The sequence below is a fragment of the Lutra lutra genome, chromosome 10 (assembly GCF_902655055.1).
Source record: "Lutra lutra chromosome 10, mLutLut1.2, whole genome shotgun sequence".
Taxonomy (NCBI): domain Eukaryota; kingdom Metazoa; phylum Chordata; class Mammalia; order Carnivora; family Mustelidae; genus Lutra; species Lutra lutra.
In genome coordinates this window covers 61,032,479-61,054,831 of record NC_062287.1, presented here as the reverse complement: position 1 = coordinate 61,054,831, position 22,353 = coordinate 61,032,479, and the positions used below count along the sequence as shown (strand labels likewise).

Sequence of the window (22,353 nt, the reverse complement as noted above, 5' to 3'; positions counted from 1 at the left end):
CAATGTTTCCTGGTTGGTTTTATGTCTGGATAATATATTCATAGTTAAAAGTGTGGTATATCACTTATATGCAATTATCCAGACTCATATGCATTATCCAGACTCATAGGCGCAATTTAAGAAACAAAATGAACATAGGGGTAAAAAAGAGAGAGGCAAACCAGAAAACAGACTTTAACTATAGAGAACAGGGGCAGCTGGATGGCTCAGTGGGTTAAGCCTCTGCCTTTGGCTCAGCTTGGATCATGGTCTCAGGGTCCTGGGATTGAGCCACACATCAGGCTCTCTGCTCAGTGGGGAGTCTGCTTCCCCCGCTCTCTCTGCCTTTCTATCTCCCTATTTGTGATCTCTCTCTCTGTCAAATAAATAAATAAAATATTTTAAAAAAATAACTATTGAGAACAAGCTGATGGTTACTAGAGGGAGGTGGGTGGGAGGATGGGTTAAGTAGGTGATAGGGATTAAGGAGTGCATTTGTGATGAATACTGTTGTGTTGAATGGAAGTGCTGAATCACTAAATTGCCCACCTGAGCACTGTGTGTTATATGCAACTAATGAATCATTGAACATCAGAAACTAACAATGCATTTACTATATTTGGTTAAGTGAACACAATAAAAAAAATCATAATAATAGGGGCGCCTGGGTGGCTCAGTGGGTTAAAGCCTCTGCCTTCGGCTCAGGTCATGATCCCAGAGTCCTGGTATCGAGCCCCACATAGGGCTCTCTGCTCAGCAGGGAGCCTGCTTCCTCCTCTCTCTCTCTGCCTGCCTCCCTGCCTACTTGTGGTCTCTGTCTGTCAAATAAATAAATAAAATCTTTTAAAAAATCATAATAATAAAAAAGAAACTAATATTACACTGTATGTTAACTAACTAGATTTTAAATAAAAACTTAAAAAAATAAAAATAAATAAAAATTGGACCACAAGGGGCGCCTGGGTGGCTCAGTGGGTTAAGCCGCTGCCTTTGGCTCAGGTCATGATCCCAGGTCCTGGGTTCGAGCCCCGCATTGGGCTTTCTGCTCAGTGGGGAGCCTGCTTCCTCCTCTCTCTCTGCCTGCCTCTCTGCTTACTTGTGATTTCTCTCTGTCAAATAAATAAATAAAATCTTTAAAAAAATTGGACTACAATAAGATAAATTTTTTCTCATCAAAAAAATTTAAGGTAATAGAAATGGAGCAGGTTGGAAGAAAATATATGGCAATATATGTAACTGACAAGCCTTATTCCAAATATATAAAGAAATTTTATACTTCAATAATGAAACAAAAATTTTAAGAGAAAAGAGCAAAAGTCTTAACTGCCACCCCCCTAGAGTCATCTAAATAGTGGAGAGCTTATAAAAATATATTCCATCTTCTTTGTCATCAGGAAAATGCAAATTAAAATGCCACAACACTTGCAATACCAAGTGTTGGGAAAAATGTAGAGTGAATAATTTATAGTCTTGGTGGGAGTTCAATTTGGTACAACCACCTTAGAATATAGTTTATACTGTATACCAAGAGTGAACCTAAAACTACTGTATGATCCAGAAATCTCACTCCTGCATAGTAAAACAAAAGAATGTACAAATATTTGTTCCCAAAGACATATACAAGAATGTTCAGAGTACTGTTATTCATAGGAGTCCACCAAAAATGTTCTTCAAGAGTGTAATAAATTATTTTGTATTCACAAATTGGAATTTTATTTAGAACAGACATTGATCAAACAAATGTTTTATACAATATGGGTAATTTTAAATATAATCATGGTCTTATAAAAAATTCTAAACAATTAATCCCAGTCTCCTGAAAATTGCAGCATATGAATAGACATTTATTTATTTCATCTGTCTCCTCTCTTTTCCTTCTCTTCTCTCCCTTCTTCTCTCCTTCCCTCTTCTTTTTTTTCCTCTTTTACCATAATTTTCTCTTATCTCAAAAATGGGCAGGAGACACAAACAGACACATCTCCAAAGAAGACATGCAAATGGCTAGCAGACACACGAAAAAATGTTCATCATCATTAGCCATCAGGGAAATTCAAATCAAAAGCACATTGAGATGCCACCTTTTACCAGTTAGAATGGCCAAAATCAACAAGACAGAAAACAACAAGTGTTAGAGAGGATGTGTAGAAAGGTTAACCCTCTTACACTGTTGATGGGAATGCAAGTTGGTGCAGCCACTTTGGAAAAGAGTGTGGAGATTCCTTAAGAAATTAAATACAGAGCTACCCTATGACTTTGCAATTGCACTACTGGGTATTTACCCCAAAGATACAGATGTAGTGAAAAGAAGGGCCATCCATAGTCCAATGTTAGAGCAGCAATGGCCACAGTCACCAAACTGTGGAAAGAACTAAGATGGTCTTCAAGAGACGAATGGATAAAGAAGATATGGCCCATATATGCAATGGAGTATTATGCCTCCATCAGAAAGGATGAATACCCAACTTTAGTATCAACATGGATGGGACTGGAAGAGATTATGCTGAGTGAAATAAGTCAAGTAGAGAGAATCAATTATCATATGGTTTTGCTTATTTGTGGAGCATAAGGAATAACAAGGAGGACACTTGGAAGAAGGAGAGGAGAAGTGAGTTGGGGGGAACCTGAGAGGAAGACAAACCATGAGAGACTGTGAACTCTGAGAAACAAACTGAGCCTGGTGGTGAGTATTAAGGAGGGCATATATTGCATGCAGCACTGGGTGTGGTGCATAAACAATGAATTTTGGAACACTGAGAAAAAGTAAAATAAAATAAAATTTTAAAAAATTTCTCTTATCTCTTATTTCCTTTACATGTAACCTGATATTTCCTGTTTACATATGAACTGTATTTGCTTTCTTTATCATTACTGTAGTTCAGATATTTAACTGTCTATTGTAATGAGTCTCTTGGAGTGCTTTTTTCCCCTTTGTATGTGATAGACACTTTAACTTGCATACATACATCAATATTAATTTTATACCTGTTATTTTCTTTATGGCATTGCATATTTTTGTTCTAGTATTCTGAGCTCTGCTTTATTTACACCATGGTTATTTATGTTTCCTCTTCAGGCATCCTTCTAGTATATGGTAATTACTAATTTATAATAATTACTGATTGAAAAATTTAACATGTTCCTTACTCTTTAATCATAGATTTTAATTTTTATCATGTTTTTACCTTCCCAATTAAGCTTTCTTTTACTCATTTATCATTGTTTGGTTCCATTCTGCTACCATATCTCATTCTCTAATCTGTCCACCTAAGGCATTTCTATCCTTATGATATTTTTCTCCTTTTTCATAGATTATATGAAATCATCACCACTTTTGAAACATTTTTTAGTCTTTTTAATCTAACATTGTATAATTTAGACATCTGTGATTCTTGTCATTTCCTTCTTGCTTACTAGGATATTACTATAGACACAATAAAATTATTATCTGTGATGGTGTTGCTTCTTTATTTGCCTTCAACCAGAGTTGGATTTGTCTATTCTCAGTGTTTTTCAATAAACACAGATTATAAATATCTTTTTTTCCTTTCTCTCTCGCCTTTCTCATATGCAGACAGAGAGAGGAGAATAATATACAAATTACTACACCTACACTTTTTAGCCAAGTTTGATCTCTCTCCTCCTGAGGGAGCATTCTTCTCTTACCATGCTGCTGGTGTACAATATACAATTCCCATAAGTTACTGAAATCAAGGTCCATCCCACCCATAACCTCACCTACAGTAATTATTAGTAAAGATTTGTGGACTAAATGTATTAATATATACCTTTATATATTTATCCCTCCCTTTTAATACCTACTTCCTGTCTGATTGTTTTCTATATTTGCACTTTTTCTCATTATGTTGAAGATGGGTATATATGTTTCTCAATATGGGGGTAAGCAGTTAAATGAGACACAATGAATGTATAGGGAAAAACTATTGCCAGAAAATGTCTTTGTATGTTTTTATCTTTTTTGGATTCATCTATAGTGATATGTGTTGCATTTGTGTAGTCTCAGATTTTCATAGTGGTAGTAGATAGTAGATATCATAGTAATATACTTTTTTTCCTTTGGGCTGGCAGGCATAGGTATTTTAGTTTCCATCAAAGATTATGTTGTCATTCCAGATTCTAGACTTCTCACTTTGTCTAGCCTTACCACACAGGCAATAGAGTCCCAACACTGAAGTCATTTGAGTAATTCCTAATTGCCTCTGTGATTTTCTTTTTTATTTTTGAAATCTTTATTAATTAATTTATTTGACTTTAATTTTACTCTCTATAATTTCATAAGTATATTTAATTCAGGATATCCATGTGTTTGGAGTGTTGGGGGAATTATTCATTCCTGTTTATATTCAAACTCCTACACAGGCTAGAGACCCTCAAAATATCAACCTAATATAATGTAATAACAAACTTAACATTTTTAGTGCGATGTAACTTCAGGAAACTCCAAATTACATATTGCTGTCTTCAAAATTCTGGTGGAAGAATGACATACTTTTCTAATTACTTTCAATGATGTACTTAAATATTAATAAATATGCATTTCACCAGTGGTGGTATAAGGTTTGGATTGGCAATAAAACTACAAAACTCAAAAACTTTTCATCCAGAGCTAGATTTCCTTAGTGTGCAGGGAATGGAAATCAATATAAAAGGTATATTCAGGCTTGTTCAGTGTCCAATGCAGGTTCTTAGTTCTCCATGTTTTGCTGTGTGGGAACAGGGCCTGGTTACAGGAGATAGGGCCAATGTTTGCAAATGGCTTGATCATTATGTAAACTTTCTTTGGCAATCAACTTCACTTTGGAGTCAAATTATAGAAGATTTTTAGGGCACTCTGGTGGTTCAGTTGGTTAAGCATCTGCCTTTAGCTCAGGTCACGATCCCAGGGTCCTGGGATCAAACTGCACATCGGACTCCCTGCTCAGTGGGGATTCTGCTTCTCCCTCTCTCTCTGCCTGCTGCTCCCCCTTCTTGTGCTCTCTCTTTCTCTGTCAAATAAATAAATAAATCTTTTAAAAATTTATAGATTTTCAGCTGTGGTGACTAAGGTTGGAAAAAAAGTCTATGAAGTCACCCAAACCTAAATGCCTATCAATTTTTCTGGTGAATTCCCTTTTTTTTTTTTTTTACTACCACTTTACAACCATTTATAAGACTTATTCTCTGTCTACTTCAAAAATATCCTAGAATTATCTTCAGAAAATTGATTTAAGATTTTGTGGTTTATTCCCTTGCTATCTTTCCATCTTTTATTTAGGTAGTATTGATAGAAATACATGAAAATCATTCTCCTTGATACTGGAAATTCAACATAGCTTAGATAGATATGAGATAGTTTACATAACTGAAACAAGTTATACTAAATTATGCAGTAAAAGGAATAGAGGGTTAATGAAGTCACTAAAACATGAGTGAAGGGTCTTAAGAAACAGATGCTGACACTTCTTTTTATAATGGATTTCCTGCCAAAAATGGGTGAATACCAAATATGGGATCAGGAATTTTTTTTCTCATGTGCATCCCATTTGCAATTTGTTTCATGGGAAAAGCATATTAGGAATTTAAGCAATGCAATGACTTCCAAACAGCTTTGAAATTACATTAATGTGAAATTCCTTTCGAGAAAAAAAAAAGTCCTCAACTTTAGGAGACATTCTTTTTTATTTAATCAATTTTTATCATTGATGAGTTTTATGAAAAAGAATTCAGTTATTATAGTAGATATTCAATGCATATCGTTTTCTGCAATGAACCCACTGACTTTAAAGTTATGCTCAAGAATCTCCTCTGAAACATTTCTTGTCTTTCCTTGATTTTGGATATTAACGCATGAATTTATTTCATAACTAAGACATCTTTCTCTTTAAGAAATAACTTGATGACTCCTTCCCGGATCCGCTTGGTCTTGACTCCATAAACAATGGGGTTCAGGGTAGGAGGCAACATCAAATAGAGATTAGCAATCAGAATATGGACATGGTAGGGAATGTTTTGTCCCCCAAAACGATGAGTAAAAATGGTGAACAGGGCTGGAACATAAGTGATGACAATAGCACATATGTGGGATGTACAGGTGCCAAAGGCTTTCTGGCGAGCATCTGCAGAGGACAAACTCACCACTGCTCGCAAGATCATAGTGTAAGACACAGAAATACAGAACATATCAAAGCCCCCAATCAAGAGGGCTGCCAAGAGACCATAGATAGCATTGACCTTGAAGTTGCCACAGGACACCTTGGCCACAGACATGTGGTCACAGTAGGTGTGGGGAATGAAGTTTCCCTGGCAGTAGGGCAGACGCTTGGTGAGGAAAGTGAATGGGAGGATGAGCAGCACACCCCTCAGGAAGGTGGCAAGACCAGCCCTGGTGATGACAGGGTTGGTGAGGATGGTGGAATAACGTAAGGGGTAGCAGATGGCAATGTAGCGGTCCAGGGCCATGAGCATGAGCACCCCAGACTCCATCCCAGTCAGCGTGTGGACAAAAAACATCTGAGCCAGGCAGGCGTTGAAGTCAATCTCCTTGAGGTTGAACCAGAATATGCACAGCATTTTGGGTACAGTGGTGGTGCACAGGGTGACGTCCGTGAAGGAGAGTAGGGCCAGGAAGTAGTACATGGGCCGGTGCAGGGCCTCCTCATGGCTGATGAGGTAGATGAGCCCACAGTTCCCCAGGACAGAGATGATGTACATGAAGCAGAAGGGCAGGGCGATCCAGGTGTGTGCAGCTTCTAGGCCAGGGATACCATTCAAGATAAAGAATCCTGGGGTCAGGCTGGAGCTGTTTCCCCAACACATAGTGGCTCATAGGAAGTCTGCATTTTACATCCTTTGTCAGCAATTGCTTCCTACATAGGAGAAAAGTGGGGTTAGAAACCAGACAAGAGAGAGTGGTTTGGATAATAATACCCACAAGTGCCATGAACCTTGTATTGATAAGAAAGTATTTTTCCTCCCACTCTAGCAAGAGAGTCTTTTAACTATTGTATCTAAAAATAATTAAACAGTACTACTTGATGTCTCCTTGGATTGTCTAAATAACTATCCTGACTTTCTAAACCTCTCCTCAGCACACCTCTTCTATTCCATCACATTCTGGTAAAAAGTAGTGAACTGAGCTATAATTATCTTTTCCTCCCAAAAAGCCACTTCCTATTTTCTCCTCTTGGATTCTTCATGAGTCTTATCACTAAAATCATGTTTGTATATTTAGAGGATCACCTTGATCTAACTCATCCTTATCAGTAGGACTTTTGTCGTGCCTTGAAGATTATGAAGAAAACTATAATGCATGTAAAATTTGCCAATAATGTTCCATATAACTTGCTTAAGATGATACATTGTAGATGCTCAATAAAATATATATGAATAAATGAATGTTTGAATTGGTAAGGACTTAGTATCTGACATCAGTATCATGCCTTTTTACACTATGAAATTTTAAAGGAATATTTTGAGAAGAAAAAAGTACTTATACTTCTAAAATATTGGCAAGTTTTATTGAATTTCAGTAAAAATATTATTAAAAGGGTGAATTCAATCAGATATAGCATCTTTTCTATTTGCCCTTCTGCTTTTGCACTTTTTCTTTATTAGTTTCCTATCCATTTTCAATATAAGATTTGCATTTAAGAAGCCCGTGAAGTTCTAAGATCACTAATTGTTTATAATGTTTAATTTAAATAGTATTTCTTTTGTAATAACTGGACAGGTTATCAGTACAAAAGATAATACTATATTTTTGGATTGCAATTTCTTGTAAACATAATAGAAAGAACTGAATGATGGTTGAAGGAATTTACAGATTCAGGGATGTTTGGGAAAGCTTGAAGTCACCAAACAGTTAAAAAAATTTTTTTTCATCTGAGAAAAATAAAATGGTCCTTAAGGTCTGGATGGGCACCTTTCCATGCAGCAACGCCAATGCCAAACATTTGCACCACCTGGTAGAACTACATAAATAGTTACAGTGTGACAACATGTATTACATAGCTGTGAAGATGCCAGACATAGATTCCTGTCACCTAAATAATCTGGAAACCATTGTTGTGTCCTCCCTCTGCCCAGGGTACATAGAAGTCACCACAGAGATGATACAAAAGAATACAAATTACACAGGCTCACGGTCTCTGGTTCCTAAGATGATTGTCTTATGAGAGAGTTCTCCCAGACATCTCCAGAAATGTCCCCACATGGAGGAGCCATCATTTCATAGTCCTAGACCAGAGAAATGTAAAGATTACAGTCTCTGGTGTCTGCCATCTTTTATGCGAACACCACAGTGAAATGAATGGGCGACTAGAAAATGAGACTAAGTCCACCCAGGAAGAAAGAGATCCATTACCTCTGCAGAAGTGAAAGGGAAAAAGAAATGCATTGCCTCTTGCAAATATAGCCTTTTTAAGATTTTTTTTTTTAAATTTGACAGAGAGAGATCACAAGTAGGCAGAGAGGCAGGCAGAGAGAGGGGAGGAAGCAGGCTCCCTGCTGAGCAGAGAGCCCGATGTGGGGCTCAATCCCAGGACCCTGAGATCATGACCTGAGCCGAAGTCAGAGGCTTAACCCACTGAGCCTCCCAGGCGCCCCAACAAATATAGCCTTTTTAAAAACCATCTGCATATTCTAGGCTATTGTATTCTTAGCCATCAATATTCTTACTTTCCCTAAAATAGCTATTTTTGAGAACTCCCCACACTCACCTCAGTGTTCAGCACAATTCTATTCATGGCTGAAGATACTTAGGAGTTCTTCAAAATCTGGGATGGCATCTTCTTACATAGGATTTTCAGTTTCCCTGGAGAATCTCCAGCAGGATGTCCCAGGCGGACTGAGTCTCCAGAATTATATGTCTCAGAGGAATTCTCATGGAAAGAGAATAAACCGTCAGCCTTGTGGTAACAGATCTATATTTATAAACTTTTGAATAGAAAAGAAAAGAACAAAAACAAATATTAAGGCTAGTGACCACCAACCCTGGAAGAGATTAACATCATGTAAAATTTTTTTCTCTTGTTACAAAAGAAATATATCCTTAATGTGGAAAATCTGAAAACTGCAAAAAAGCATGAAAAAGTTGAAAAATCACTTGTAAATCCAATACAGAGAAATAACCATTCTCAAAATATTTTCTGTACTTCATTTACTCATTTTATAATTACTATGTTTAAATATTCTGGTTTTGTATAAATTTCAGAGTATATGGAGTTTTAAATACTTTTTTCTTCTTTTCCTAATATTATTTTGTTAACATTTTCTTATGTCATTCTGTATACCTTGAAATCAAAATTTTCAATAGCTAAACTTCTTTCACCTAATAGCTATGCCAAATTTAATTAAGCAATTCACTACTCTTGAATATTTAAATTATTTCCTCATTTTTTCTAACAAAAATAATTCTTCTATGGATATTGTAATCCATTCTGCATTACTGATTTTTCCCTCCTACGAGATAAGAAGTAAGGGAGTCCTAAGTGGCTTAGTTGGTAGTATCTGACTTCAGCTCAGGTCGTGATCCCAGGGTCCTGAAATTGAGCCCCACATCAGGCTCTCTGCTAGGTGGGAGGTCTGCTTCTCTCTCTGCCCCTCCCCCTACTCCTGTTTTCTCTCTCTCTCTTTCTTTCAAATAAATAAATAAAATCTTTTTTAAAAAGAAAAGAAGAAATAGAACTGTTAAGTTTGTGGGATCAAAAGGCATGGATAATTTTAATTATATTTATAAGTGTTGGAAAAAATCATCTCCATAAAATTGTGTTGCTTTTCATTTCCATATAGCATTGAGGGTATTGGTTATTATATGTTCTCTTTTCCCCAGCTGGACTGGTGAGAATACATCTCTTTGGTATTTTAACTTCAATTAAAAGTAACTTCATTTGTAGTGATTATGAACATTTTTTCAAGTGGTTCAAGTGGTTTTGTTAGTTGTTTTCTTCATATTTTGATTATTCATTCACCTCCTTATTCATTTTTTTCTTAGAGTTTTTATCTTATATTATTTTGAGAAAGAGTAACAGAGAGAGACGCAGAGAGAGAATGAGCAGGAGGGAGGGGCAAAAGGAGAGGGAGAGAGGGAATCCCAAGCAGACTCCATGCTGAGCATGGAGCCAGCTTGGCTTGATCTCCTGACCCTAAGATCATGCCTGGAGCCAAACAAAACTAAGAGTTGGACACTCAACATACTGAGCCACCCAGGTGCATATCCTCCTTATCCATTTTTAGTGGAGGTGTTAGTCTGTATTTATTGCTTGCTAGGCACCTTCAATACTAAATATAAGCCTATTTGTTGTCATAGTTTGCAAACATTTTTCCAAGAAACTATTTGGCCTTAAATTTTATTTTATGATTGACAGAAATTGAATTATTTTCCCTTTCCTTTCTTTTATTGAGGAAAAATCTTTCCATATTTCAACCCTTCTATGAGAAATGACATACTGGAGAAAATAAAGTTGCACTACTCCATAAACTCACGTCTCACCTAATGCCTCAACTAAATGCAATTCGAGCTTAAATTCTGGTGTATATATTTCCAGAATTTTTTTTAATATTAAGCATTTCATAAAATTTTAATGTATGAACTGTGGTGTTGATGTTGTTTTGTTTAGCTTTTTGCCTTAGCGACATTGCTAGATAAGAGTACCATAGATCTCCCCCTTATTTAGCTTTCTGTTATTTTAGCTACTTGTCAGCTGTGATCAGAGGCAGATGACCATCAGAAGGTCAGTAGTAGCCAAACAATGTATCACTGTGCATTTTGTCATCTCATATAATCACAAGAAGGGTGAGTACAGTGAAATAAGACATTTTGAGAGAGACCAGATTCACATAACTTTTATTACTGAACATTGTTATAATTGTTCCCCATAATTATTATTGTTGTTAATGTCTTACTGTGCTTAATTTATAAGTTAAATTTTATCATCGGTATGGATGTATGGGAAAAAACATAGTATATATAGAGTTTGGTACTATCTATGGTTTCAGGCATCCACTGGGGCTCTTCAAACATATTCCCCTGTGGATAAGTGGGGACAACTGTCAGAGACTCTCAAATTCACTACTTGGGAAGACTTTCAATTACATAAAAATTTGGTTTTGTAAAAAAACAAAACAAAACAAAACAAAAAACCAATGGAACACACAGAAAATTATTTTGATATAATTTAAATAAATGCAGCTATATATACTACAAAATTACAAATGAGTCCCAGTATAAAGTTTCTCCTTTTAGATTTGAAATTTAGAGAAATAAGAATTGATATGAATTTTAGTTAAACATAGAGCAGGGGTTCTTAACTTGATCCCCAAACTGGTTATACTAAACTGCATCAGATCTTCTAGGGGACTTTTTAGAAAGAAAGATAATAGGGTGTCCTACAATCTATCACTTTTGCTCATAAATATTTACACTGAGTTTAGGAATCTACAGAGCTAAGCATTCTTAGTAAAGTAATTTTTTATTTCCATTTTTTAGGAATTTCATTTTTATATTTAATTATATATATCAGAAGTATAAGATATGAAGCCAAGATTTAACTTACATCTATTACAAATATTTTCAATATATTTCCTATATGCTTAGGCACTCTTGCAAATAGTTTATTTTGAAAAAAAATTGCTGACACTTTCTGTATCACAGAAAAAATTGTTATTCCAAAATGGAAAGGCTAGGTCATTCATCTGTTTAAGACTTGTTCTCTCTTGTTTTTAACCCTGGAGTCTGAAAATGACTCCATGATGTCATTTGACTTCCTAGATATAAGATTTTTTTTTGTATGAAAGAAAGCAAAAGCAATAACCAAACAACATACAGGTAATGCGTTAGATGAAAAAAAATGTTTATATGCTATAAATTCATGAAGAACTGGCCCCTGCTTTAGCCCACTTACTCTTGTTTCCCATCCCTTGGGTGTGGTCCATAGTACCCTTCAGACCTTCAAGCAGGCCATTCCCTCTTCCTGGATCACTTGTCACCTTGTATCCTCACTCTACATAATTACCACCTAATTAGCACAGCATCAGTTTCAGCACTAATTTGTTCTGGAAACCTCTTCTGTTTGTAAATTGTGCTGGAGCCATCTACATTGTATCTACAAATTTATTTTTATTTTTTTAGAAACATATAATGCATTTTTATCCCCAGGGGTGCAGGTCTGTGAATCGCCAGGTTTACACACTTCACAGCACTCACCATAGCACATAACTCCCTAATGTCCATAGCCCCACCCCCCTTCTAGACCCCCCCTCCCCCCAGCAACCCTTACTTTGTTTTGTGAGATTAAGAGTCACTTATGGTTTGTCTCCCTCCCAATCCCATCATGTTTCATTTATTCTTCTCCTACACCCCTAACTCCCCAGGTTTCATCTCCACTTCCTCATATCAGGGAGATAATATGATAGTTGTCTTTCTCCGATTGACTTATTTCACTAAGCATTAATACCCTCTAGTTCCAACCATGTTGTCGCAAATGGCAAGATTTCATTTCTTTGGATTGCTGCATACTATTCCATTATGTATATAAACCACATCTTCTTTATCCATTCATCTGTTGATGGACATCTAGGTTCTTTCCATAGTTTGGCTATTGTAGACATTGCTGCCATAAACATTCAGGTGCATGTGCCCCTTTGGATCACTACGTTTGTATCTTTAGGGTAAATACCCAGTAGTGCAATTGCTGGGTCATAGGGTAGTTCTATATTCAAATTTTTGAGGAAGCTCCATGCTGTTTTCCAAGGTGGTTGCACCAGCTTGCATTCCCACCAACAATGTAGGAGGGCTCCCCTTTCTCCGAATCCTCGCCAGCATCTGTCATTTCCTGACTTGTTAATTTTAGCCATGTTGACTGGTGTAAGGTGGTATCTTGGTGTGGATTTGATTTGTATTTCCCTGATGCCGAGTGATGTGGAGCACTTTTTCATGTGTCTGTTGGCCATCTGGATGTCTTCTCTGCAGAAATGTCTGTTCATGTCTTCTGCCCATTTTTGATTGGATTATTTGTTCTTTGGGTGTTGAGTTTGCTAAGTTCTTTATAGATTTTGGACACTAGCCCTTTATCTGATATGTTTTTTGCAAATATCTTCTCCCACTATGTCAGTTGTCTTTTCGTTTGTTAATTGTTTCCTTTGCTGTGCAAAAGCTTTTGATCTTGATGAAATCCCAAAAGTTCATTTTTGCCCTTGCTTCCCTTGCTTCCCTTGCCTTTGGTGATGTTGTTAGGAAGATGTTGCTGTGGCTGAGGTGGAACAGGTTGCTGCCTGTGTTCTCCTCAAGGATTTTGATGGATTCCTTTCTCACATTGAGGTCCTTCATCCATTTTGAATCTATTTTCGTGTGTGGTGTATGGAAATGGTCCAATTTCATTTTTCTGCATGTGGCTGTCCAATTTTCCCAAAACCATTTATTGAAGAGGCTGTCTTTTTTCCATTGGACATTCTTTCCTTGTTGTCGAAGATGAGTTGCCCATAGAGTTGAGGGTCTATTTCTGGGATCTCTATTCTGATCCATTGATCTATGTGTCTATTTTAGTGCCAGTACCATGCTGTTTTGATGATGACAGCTTTGTAATAGAGCTTGAAGTCCGGAATTGTGATGCCACCAACTTTGGCTTTCTTTTTCAATATTCCTTTGGCTATTCGAGGTCTTTTCTGGTTCCATATAAATTTTAGGATTATTTGTTCCATTTCTTTGAAAAAAATGGATGGTACTTTGATAGGAATTGCATTAAATGTGTAGATTGCTTTAGGTAGCATATACATCTTCACAATATTTATTCTTCCAATCCAGGAGCATGGGACATTTTTCCATTTCTTTGTGTCTTCCTCAATTTCTTTCATGAGTACTTTATAGTTTTCTGTGTATAGATTCTTAGCCTCTTTGGTTAGGTTTATTCCTAGGTATCTTATAGTTTTGGGTGCAATTGTAAATGGGATTGACTCCTTAATTTCTCTTTCTTCTGTCTTCTTGTTGGTGTAGAGAAATGCAACTGATTTCTGTGCATTGATTTTATATCCTGACACTTGACTGAATTCCTGTCAAGTTCTAGCAGTTTTGGAGTGGAGTCTTTTGGGTTTTCCACATATAGTATCATATCATCCACGAAGAGTGATAGTTTGACTTCTTCTTTGCCAACTTGGATGCCTTTAATTTCCTTTTGTTGTCTGATTGCTGAGGCTAGGACTTCTAGTACTATGTTGAATAGCAGTGGTGATAATGGACATCCCTGCCGTGTTCCCGAACTTAGCGGAAAAGCTTTCAGTTTTTCTCCATTGAGAATGATATTTGTGGTGGGTTTTTCATAGATGGCTTTGATAATATTGATGTATGTGCCCTCTATCCCTACAATTTGAAGAGTTTTGATCAGGAAGGGATGCTGTACTTTGTCAAATGCTTTTTCAGCATCTATGGAGAGTATCATATGGTTCTTGTTCTTTCTTTTATTAATGTGTTGTATCACATTGATTGATTTGCGGATGTTGAACCAACCTTGCAGCCCTGGAATAAATCCCACTTGGTCGTGGTGAATAATCCTGTTAATGTACTGTTGAATCCTATTGGCTAGTATTTTGGAGAGAATTTTTGCATCTGTGTTCATCAGGGATATTGGTCTGTAGTTCTCTTTTTTGATGGGATCCTTGTCTGGTTTCGGGATCAAGGTGATGCTGGCCTCGTCAAATGAGTTTGGAAGTTTTCCTTCCATTTCTATTTTTTGGAACAGTTTCAGGAGAATAGGAATTAGTTCTTCTTTAAATGTTTGGTAGAATTCCCCCGGGAAGCCATCTGGCCCTGGGCTTTTGTTTGTTTGGAGAGTTTTGATGACTGTTTCAATCTCCTTACTGCTTATGGGTCTGTTCAGGTTTTCTATTTCTTCCTGGTTCAGTTGTGGTAGTTTGTATGTCCCTAGGAATGCATCCATTTCTTCCAGATTGTCAAATTTGTTGGCGTAGAGTTGCTCATAGTATGTTCTTATAATTGTCTGTATTTCTTTGGTGTTCGTTGGGATCTCTCCTCTTTCATTCATGCTTTTATTATCTTGGGTCCTTTCTCTTTTCTTTTTGATAAGTCTGGCCAGGGGTTTATCAATCTTATTAATTCTTTCAAAGAACCAGCTCCTATTTTCGTTGATTTGTTCTGTTGTTTTTTTGGTTTCTATTTCATTGATTTATGCTCTGATCTTCATGATTTCTCTTCTCCTGCTGGGTTTAGGGTGTCTTTCTTGTTCTTTCTCCCCCTCCTTTAGGTGTAGGGTTAGGTTGTGTACCTGAGCCCTTTCTTGTTTCTTGAGAAAGGCTTGTACCGTTATATATTTTCCTCTCAGGACTGCCTTTGTTGTGTCCCACAGATTTTAAACCGTTGTGGTTTCATTATCATTTGTTTCCATGGATTTTTTCAATTCTTCTTTAATTTCCTGGTTGACCCATTCATTCTTTAGAAGGATGCTGTTTAGTCTCCATGTATTTGGGTTCTTTCCAAATTTCCTCTTGTGATTGAGTTCTAGCTTCAGAGCATTGTGGTCTGAAAATATGCAGGGCATGATCCCAATCTTTTGATACCGGTTGAGACCTGATTTAGGACCGAGAATGTGATCTATTCTGGAGAATGTTCCATGTGCACTAGAAAAGAATGTACATTCTGTTACTTTGGGATGAAATGTTCTGAATATATCTGTGATGTCCATCTGGTCCAGTGTGTCATTTAAGCCCTTTATTTCCTTGTTGCTTTTTTGCTTGGATGATCTGTCCATTTCAGTGAGGGGAGTGTTAAAGTCCCCTACTATTATTGTATTATTGTCTATGTGTTTCTTTGATTTTGTTATTAATTGGTTTATATAGTTGGCTGTTCCCATGTTAGGGGCATAGATATTTAAAATTGTTAGATCTTCTTGTTGGACAGTTCCTTTGAGTATGATATAGTGTCCTTCCTCATCTCTTATTATAGTCTTTGGCTTAAAATCTAATTGATCTGATAGAAGGATTGCCACCCCAGCTTTCTTCTGATGTCTATTAGCATGGTAAATTCTTTTCCACCCCCTCACTTTAAATCTGGAGGTGTCTTTGGGTCTAAAATGACTTTCTTGTAGGCAACATATAGATGGGTTTTATTTTTTTATCCATTCTGATACCCTGTGTCTTTTGATTGGGGCATTTAGCCCATTAACATTCAGGGTAACTATTGACAGATATGAATTTAGTGCCATTGTATTGCCTGTAAGGTGACTGTTACTGTATATTGTCTCTGTTCCTTTCTCATCTACTACTTTTAGGGTCTCTCTTTACTTCGAGGACTCCTTTCAATATTTTGGTAGAGCTGGTTTGTTGTTTGCAAATTCTTTCAGTTTTTGTTTGTCCTGGAAGCTTTTTATCTCTCCTTCTATTTTCAATGATAGCCTAGCCGGATATAGTATTCTTGGCTGCATGTTTTTCTCGTTTAGTGCTCTAAATATATCATGCCAGCTCTTTCTGGCCTGCCAGGTCTCTGTGGATAAGTCTGCTGCCAATCTCATATTTTTAACCATTGTATGTTACAGACTTCTATTCCCGGGCTGCTTTCAGGATTTTCTCTTTGTCACTAAGACTTGTAAATTTTACTATTTGTTGTCAGGGTGTGGACCTATTCTTATTGATTTTGAGGGAGGTTCTCTGCACCTCCTGGATTTTGATGCTTGTTCCCTTTGCCATATTAGGGAAATTCTCTCCAATATACCTTCTACTGCCCTCTCTCTTCTTCTTCTGGAATCCCAATTATTCTAATGTTGTTTCGTCTTATGGTGTCAGTTATCTCTCGAATTCTGCCCTTGTGATCCAGTAGTTGTTAGTCCCTCTTTTGCTCAGCTTCTTTATTCTCTGTTATTTGGTCTTCTATATCGCTAATTCTTTCTTCTACCTCATTTATCCTTGCAGTGACAGCCTCCATTTTTGATTGCACCTCATTAATAGCTTTTTTTATTTCAACTTGGTTAGATTTTAGCTCTTTTATTTTTCCAGAAAGGGCTTTTATATCTACCGAGAGGTTTTCTCTAATATCTTCCCTACCATTTTAGAGCCTGGCTAGAACCTTGAGAATCGTCAATCTGAATTCTAAATCTGACATATCACCAATGTCTGTATTGATTAGGTCCTTAGCCTTTGGTACCACCTCTTTTTCTTTTTTTTTTGTGGTGAATTTTTCTGCCTTGTCATTTGTCCAGATAAGAGTATATGAAGGAGCAAATAAAACACTGAAAGGGTGGCATAGACCCCAGGAAAATGCACTTTAACCAATCAGAACAGACCCCAAATCGTGGGATAGAGAAAGGGGATAAAAAGAAGTTCAGAAAAAAGAAAAAAAATTTAAAAAAGAAACTAAATAAAGAAAAAATATAAAAAAGATATATATATATATATTAGATAAGCTAGTTAAAAAACGTTAAAAAAGAAAACAGTAAAAGTTAAAAATATTAGAAGAAAAAAAAAATAAAAAAAAATTAAATTAACCACTAGACTAAAGAATCATGGGGAGAAAGCCATGAGCTCCGTGCTTTGCTTTCTCCTCCACTGGAATTCTGCTGCTCTCCTTGGTAGGTGAACTTTGTCTTGGCTGGATTTCTTGTTGATCTTCTGGGGGAATGGCCTGTTGTAGTGATTCTCAAGTGTCTTTACCTGAGGTGGAATTGCACCGCCCTTACCAGGGTCCAGCTAAGTAATCTGCTCAGTTTGCTTTCAGGAGCTTTTGTCCCCTGAACGCTTTCCGTAGAGTTCCGGAGGACAGGAATGTAAATGGTAGCCTTCCAGTCTCCGGCCCAGAGGAGCTGAGAGCTCAGGACCCCACTCACTCTTCAGTGCACCCTCAGAGAAAAGAGCCCAATCACTCCCATCTCCCTGGCCTCTGGGCATGCTCCGAGCTCACCCATCCTGTGACGGTTCAAAGTAACCCCAAGCTGAGAGCTCACTCCTTGGCTCTGTCTCTGTAGCCAACTTCCCTTGGTCTAATACCTGCAAGCTCTGCGACACTCAGACTCCCCCAATCCTTCTGTGACCCTGTGGGACCTAGGCCACGCTGGCCCCACGTGGGCTTAACCTGGTTTAGCCTCTGGAGTGATGTCCCTCAGTGGAGCAGACTTTTAATAGTCCTGATTTTATGCTCCATTGCTCTGCCGTTTGCCGGGAGCCGGCCCGTCCCCCTGCGGTCTATCTTCCCATTGCTTTGGATTTACTTCTCCGCCGGTCCTACCTTTCAGAAAGTGATCAATTTTCTGTTTCTAGAATTGCTGTTCTTCTTCTCTTTAATCTCCCATTGGATTTGTAGGTGTTTGCAATAGTTTGATAAGCTATCTAGGTGATCTCCTGCTACCTGATGTAGTCTCAGCCTGCTACTTCTCTGCCATCTGACTCCTCTCTGTACCTACAAAGTTTAATTATGCAAATCGTACTTTTGTTTTTTTTTTATTTTCCTTTCTCTTATTCACATATCTTTCCACGTTGTCCTAATTTCATTTTAAATCTTGGGTTTTGCATTGACTTCTTTATCAAAGTGTCGACAACTTTATTATGTACATAACTGGAGGTTTTCCTGTTCAGAGGCATGAGATTTAGGATGAAAAGTTAAGATGTTAGTCTAAATGGAGTCCCTATACTTGAAGCAATAATAAGGGAGTATAATTGCACCCCTCCTCCAAATCTCTCCTTTGCCTTTCTTTAAAATTATTGTTATCTGTTCCTTCTCATCATACCATGTCTTTCTGTACAATATTCAGATTGTGATAACCTTTCCTCCATTTCTTTCTCTTCCTATCCTTCTTCCTCTTCTCTTCTTTCTGCTTGATTTTCCTCTTTTATGACCTCCAAATACCAGCTTTCATTGCAACCAGAGTTCATTTTTTAATTTTTTTTAATTTTTTTATTAACATATAATGTATTTTTAGCCCCAGGGGTACAGGTCTGTGACTCACTAGGTTTATACACTTCACAGCACTCACCATAGCACATACCTTCCCCAATGTCCATAATCCAACCACCCCTTACCCACCTCCCCCGGCAACCCTCAGTTTGTTTTGTGAGATTAAGAGTCTCTTATGCAACCAGAGTTCTTATCACTACAGTAGGTTGCAGTATTTTATCCTTGAGAATCATCCTGAGCAAAATGCCCCCCTTCACATCAGCTCATTCTCCGCAGCCAGCTGGCATCAATTTGCACCCTCAGTACTGTGCACATTAGCCTACAAACTCCTTATGCCTTCTTGTTTTCCAAAGTTTCGGCTGTATTCAAGTGCATGAAGATGGCATTGTCTGGATAAAGCAAACTTTGCCTTGATTATTTGACATAAAATTACCCAATAGATAGATAGACGTGCACAATTGTTCAGTTTCTACAGATATTATTGCTCCAAAGGGATCAGGAGAAATTCCAGGCCAATATCTAACCTCTTTTCAATTGACTGAAATGCCTTTGACTCCCTATCTCAAATATAAAAATATTAAATTCAAAGTTCTCATGTATGCTCATACATGCCACAAAATAATTAAGCTAATTTTGTGCAGTCTTAATCATTTTTTATAAAACTACTTTGAAAATAGTTTTAAGTTATTTTGAAACACAAGCTATGTCTAGTATTATTCATTTCAAAGAAAAGTACATTTGTTGTTCATTGGTACTGTGAGATAGAATTCGAGGAATATTAATATCTCCTACTTTGAAAAGCAGTTTGATTTAACTAAATTGTAATCTAATCATGAGTACTTTATACCTGATACCTTGGTTCTAGAGCTAATCAAATTGTGTGACATTGATGTGGGAGGGCTGGGCCTTTCCACCAAGCCCATTGAGCTCTGCTCACAACTTGGTCTCTAGGGCAGGAGAAAGAATCTGAACTGAAGTGTCTTCCACCATCTTTTTTTCCAGTCTTTTCCTCTCCTCTCCTTTAGTCCTCTTCTTTCTCTCTCTCCCCATGAATACTAAATAGAATTTCCTTCTATCAAGTCTACCTTATAATTAAAAAAAAACCCTCAATTATTCTAACCTGCTTGTTCTAATTCAGTTGTGTCAGTTTTCAGAGTTATGTTGTTATTTCCATGAAACCCACTTTTGAGTTTATAATGGTGAAGATGACATAAAATTAATTGGGAATTATTACTCAAGTGCCTTAAATAAATGTTGCTTATTACATTTTATTTCTTCATATTTTTAAATTTATGTTCTGGTTTTGCTTTGTTGCTATTGCTGTAGTTGCCCCCCCACACCTTCCTCCCCATAGCATAGGCCTAGCAACATGATTGTATTTACATTTTAGTCTTAGTGTTTTCAGATTCATCCAATCTGTCTGTCTGTGTATCATATTCCTCTTCTATAAAATGTGGATAATCATAGCTATTCCATAGTTCTGACTTAGAAGTTCAATGTGATACTATATATGAATCATTATTATACCTGACACTATATATATATAACTATATATATTAAAAGTATATATAAATATATATATTTTAAAATATACATATTTAAATATATATTTATATTTAAATGGAAGTTTAGGAAAAGTAGTTTTGTGATCTTTTTGCTAGTATTTTATTGCTAATATTGCTTAAAGAAAATTTCTTAATTGGGGCATCTGGGTGGCTCAGTAAGTTAAGCATCTGCCTTCAGCTCAGGTCATGATCCCAGGGTCCTGGGATCAAGCCCCGCATCAGGTTACCTGCTCAGCAGGAAGTCTGCGTCTCCCTTTCCCACTCCCTCTGCTTGTATTCCCCCTCTCTTGCTATCTCTCTCTCTCTCTGTCAAATAAATAAATAAAATCTTTTAAAAAATTTTTTAAAAAGGAAATTTCTTAATTGAGTAAAATTTACAAAATCCGAAAACATGATTCAAAGACATAGCTATTTTGCTGATTATAAGTTCATAATTTACATTATATAGAGGCAATTTATAATGTTAGCATTAAAAACACAGATTTTTATTCTTAATGTGAAATTATATTGCAAAAATATATGATGTGATTTGTACATTTTATAATGATTTCACTATATACATAATTATTTATCATGTTAGCAGGTAATAAGAATATAATCTTAATATAATTAAGATTTCCACCTAACTATCTACTTGTATCGATTTCCTGGTCACATTCTATTACTCCAATTACCTCTTGTGTTATGCTTTTATTATTTTTCACTTTCATTCAGTCTTCCTATTTTTGAATACCACATTTATCCTTCTACTTCTGTTACTTTTTTCACTGTTATTTCTTTTTTTTTCTCTGTTATTTCCAGAAATATAAATAAAGTACTCCTTTCTTCACTGTCCCTGGTCACTTAACAATTTCTCCCCCTGTATTAAAGTCAAGTAAAGAAGTCAAGCCCAGACATCTTGATTGGAAAATTACATAGATTTTCTTTAAGTCTCCTTTCCTCTACTCATAAAAACTTTACTCAAATACCCATCAAATGTGTCCACTGTGTTTCTCAAAATTCTGCTTGATATCAACTCTAAGGCATATTTCTCAGATTATAATGAACTTCAGTGATCATGTCTATTCCAGCTTCATTTGTATGTACATAACTACATGGATAAGAATCCAAATAATTACCCAGAAAGAAATGAGCAGACAAGGAGAATTATTTTTTCTTAAGTTATACAAGTTTCACATAAATATGGAATAAAAAAGATGACAGAACCCATGGAATTCAGCACAAACATTCTGGGGAAGTGTTTCTGGCTTCCCTACAACACTTGAGACAGTTTACATAGGTGCCTTCCCCAATCTTCCGGAGTCTTTCAGCTATTTGACCTGCTTTGCTCTTTTCTATATACTCCCTCAGAGTGCCCTAGATCAAAGAGCATTAATCATTAAGAGTTCACTTCAGGGGAGGAGTCAACATGGTGGAGAAGTAGCAGACTGAGACTATTCAGGTAGCAGGAGATCAGCTAGATAGCTTATCTAAAGATTGCAAACACCTACAAATCCAATGGGAGATCAAAGAGAAGATGAACAGCAATTCTAGAAACAGAAAATCAACCACTTTCTGAAAGGTAAGACTGGCGGGGAAGTGAATCCAAAGCAACGGGAAGATAGACTGCAGGGGGAGGGGCCAGCTCCCGGCAAGCAGCGGAGCAACGGAGCATAAAATCAGGACTTTTAAAAGTCTGCTCCACTGAGGGACATTGCTCCAGAGGCTAAACCGGGGTTAAGCCTACACGGGGCCAGGGTGGCCTAGGTCTCGCAGGGTCACAGAAGGATCGGGGGTGTCTGAGTGTCACAGAGCTTGCAGATATTAGAACAGGGAAGCTGGCTACAGAGACAGGGCCAAGGAGTGAGCTCACAGCTCGGGATTACCTTGAACCAGTTGCAGGCTGGGTGAGCTCGGAGCACAGCCAGAGGCCAGGGAGACGTGAGT

At 37.0% G+C, this 22,353-nt stretch overlaps 2 protein-coding genes across 4 annotated transcripts in view; both read right to left on the bottom strand.

Moving 5' to 3' along the window:
• Positions 1-6,844, bottom strand: part of LOC125080132 (olfactory receptor 52N2) — a 20,688-nt gene extending 13,844 nt beyond the window's left edge. The window contains exon 1 of the mRNA XM_047693994.1: positions 6,805-6,844. The gene's annotated coding sequence lies outside the window, so the exon portion shown is untranslated. The remainder of the gene's footprint in view (positions 1-6,804) is intronic.
• LOC125080133 (olfactory receptor 52N2-like) lies at positions 5,302-22,353 on the bottom strand. Of its 3 annotated transcripts, XM_047693997.1 has the most exons (4): positions 22,293-22,346; positions 21,654-21,783; positions 8,694-8,882; positions 5,302-6,842 (listed from the first exon to the last, which is right to left on the bottom strand). In XM_047693997.1, exon 4 carries the CDS (start codon positions 6,790-6,792, stop codon positions 5,830-5,832), a length of 963 nt encoding a protein of 320 aa, XP_047549953.1. In that variant the 5' UTR covers positions 6,793-6,842; positions 8,694-8,882; positions 21,654-21,783; positions 22,293-22,346; the 3' UTR covers positions 5,302-5,829. The 3 variants fall into 3 exon arrangements, with proteins under 3 accessions (XP_047549953.1, XP_047549951.1, XP_047549952.1); XM_047693995.1 differs by lacking the exon at positions 21,654-21,783 and having other exon boundaries at positions 22,293-22,353; XM_047693996.1 differs by lacking the exon at positions 22,293-22,346 and having other exon boundaries at positions 21,654-21,815.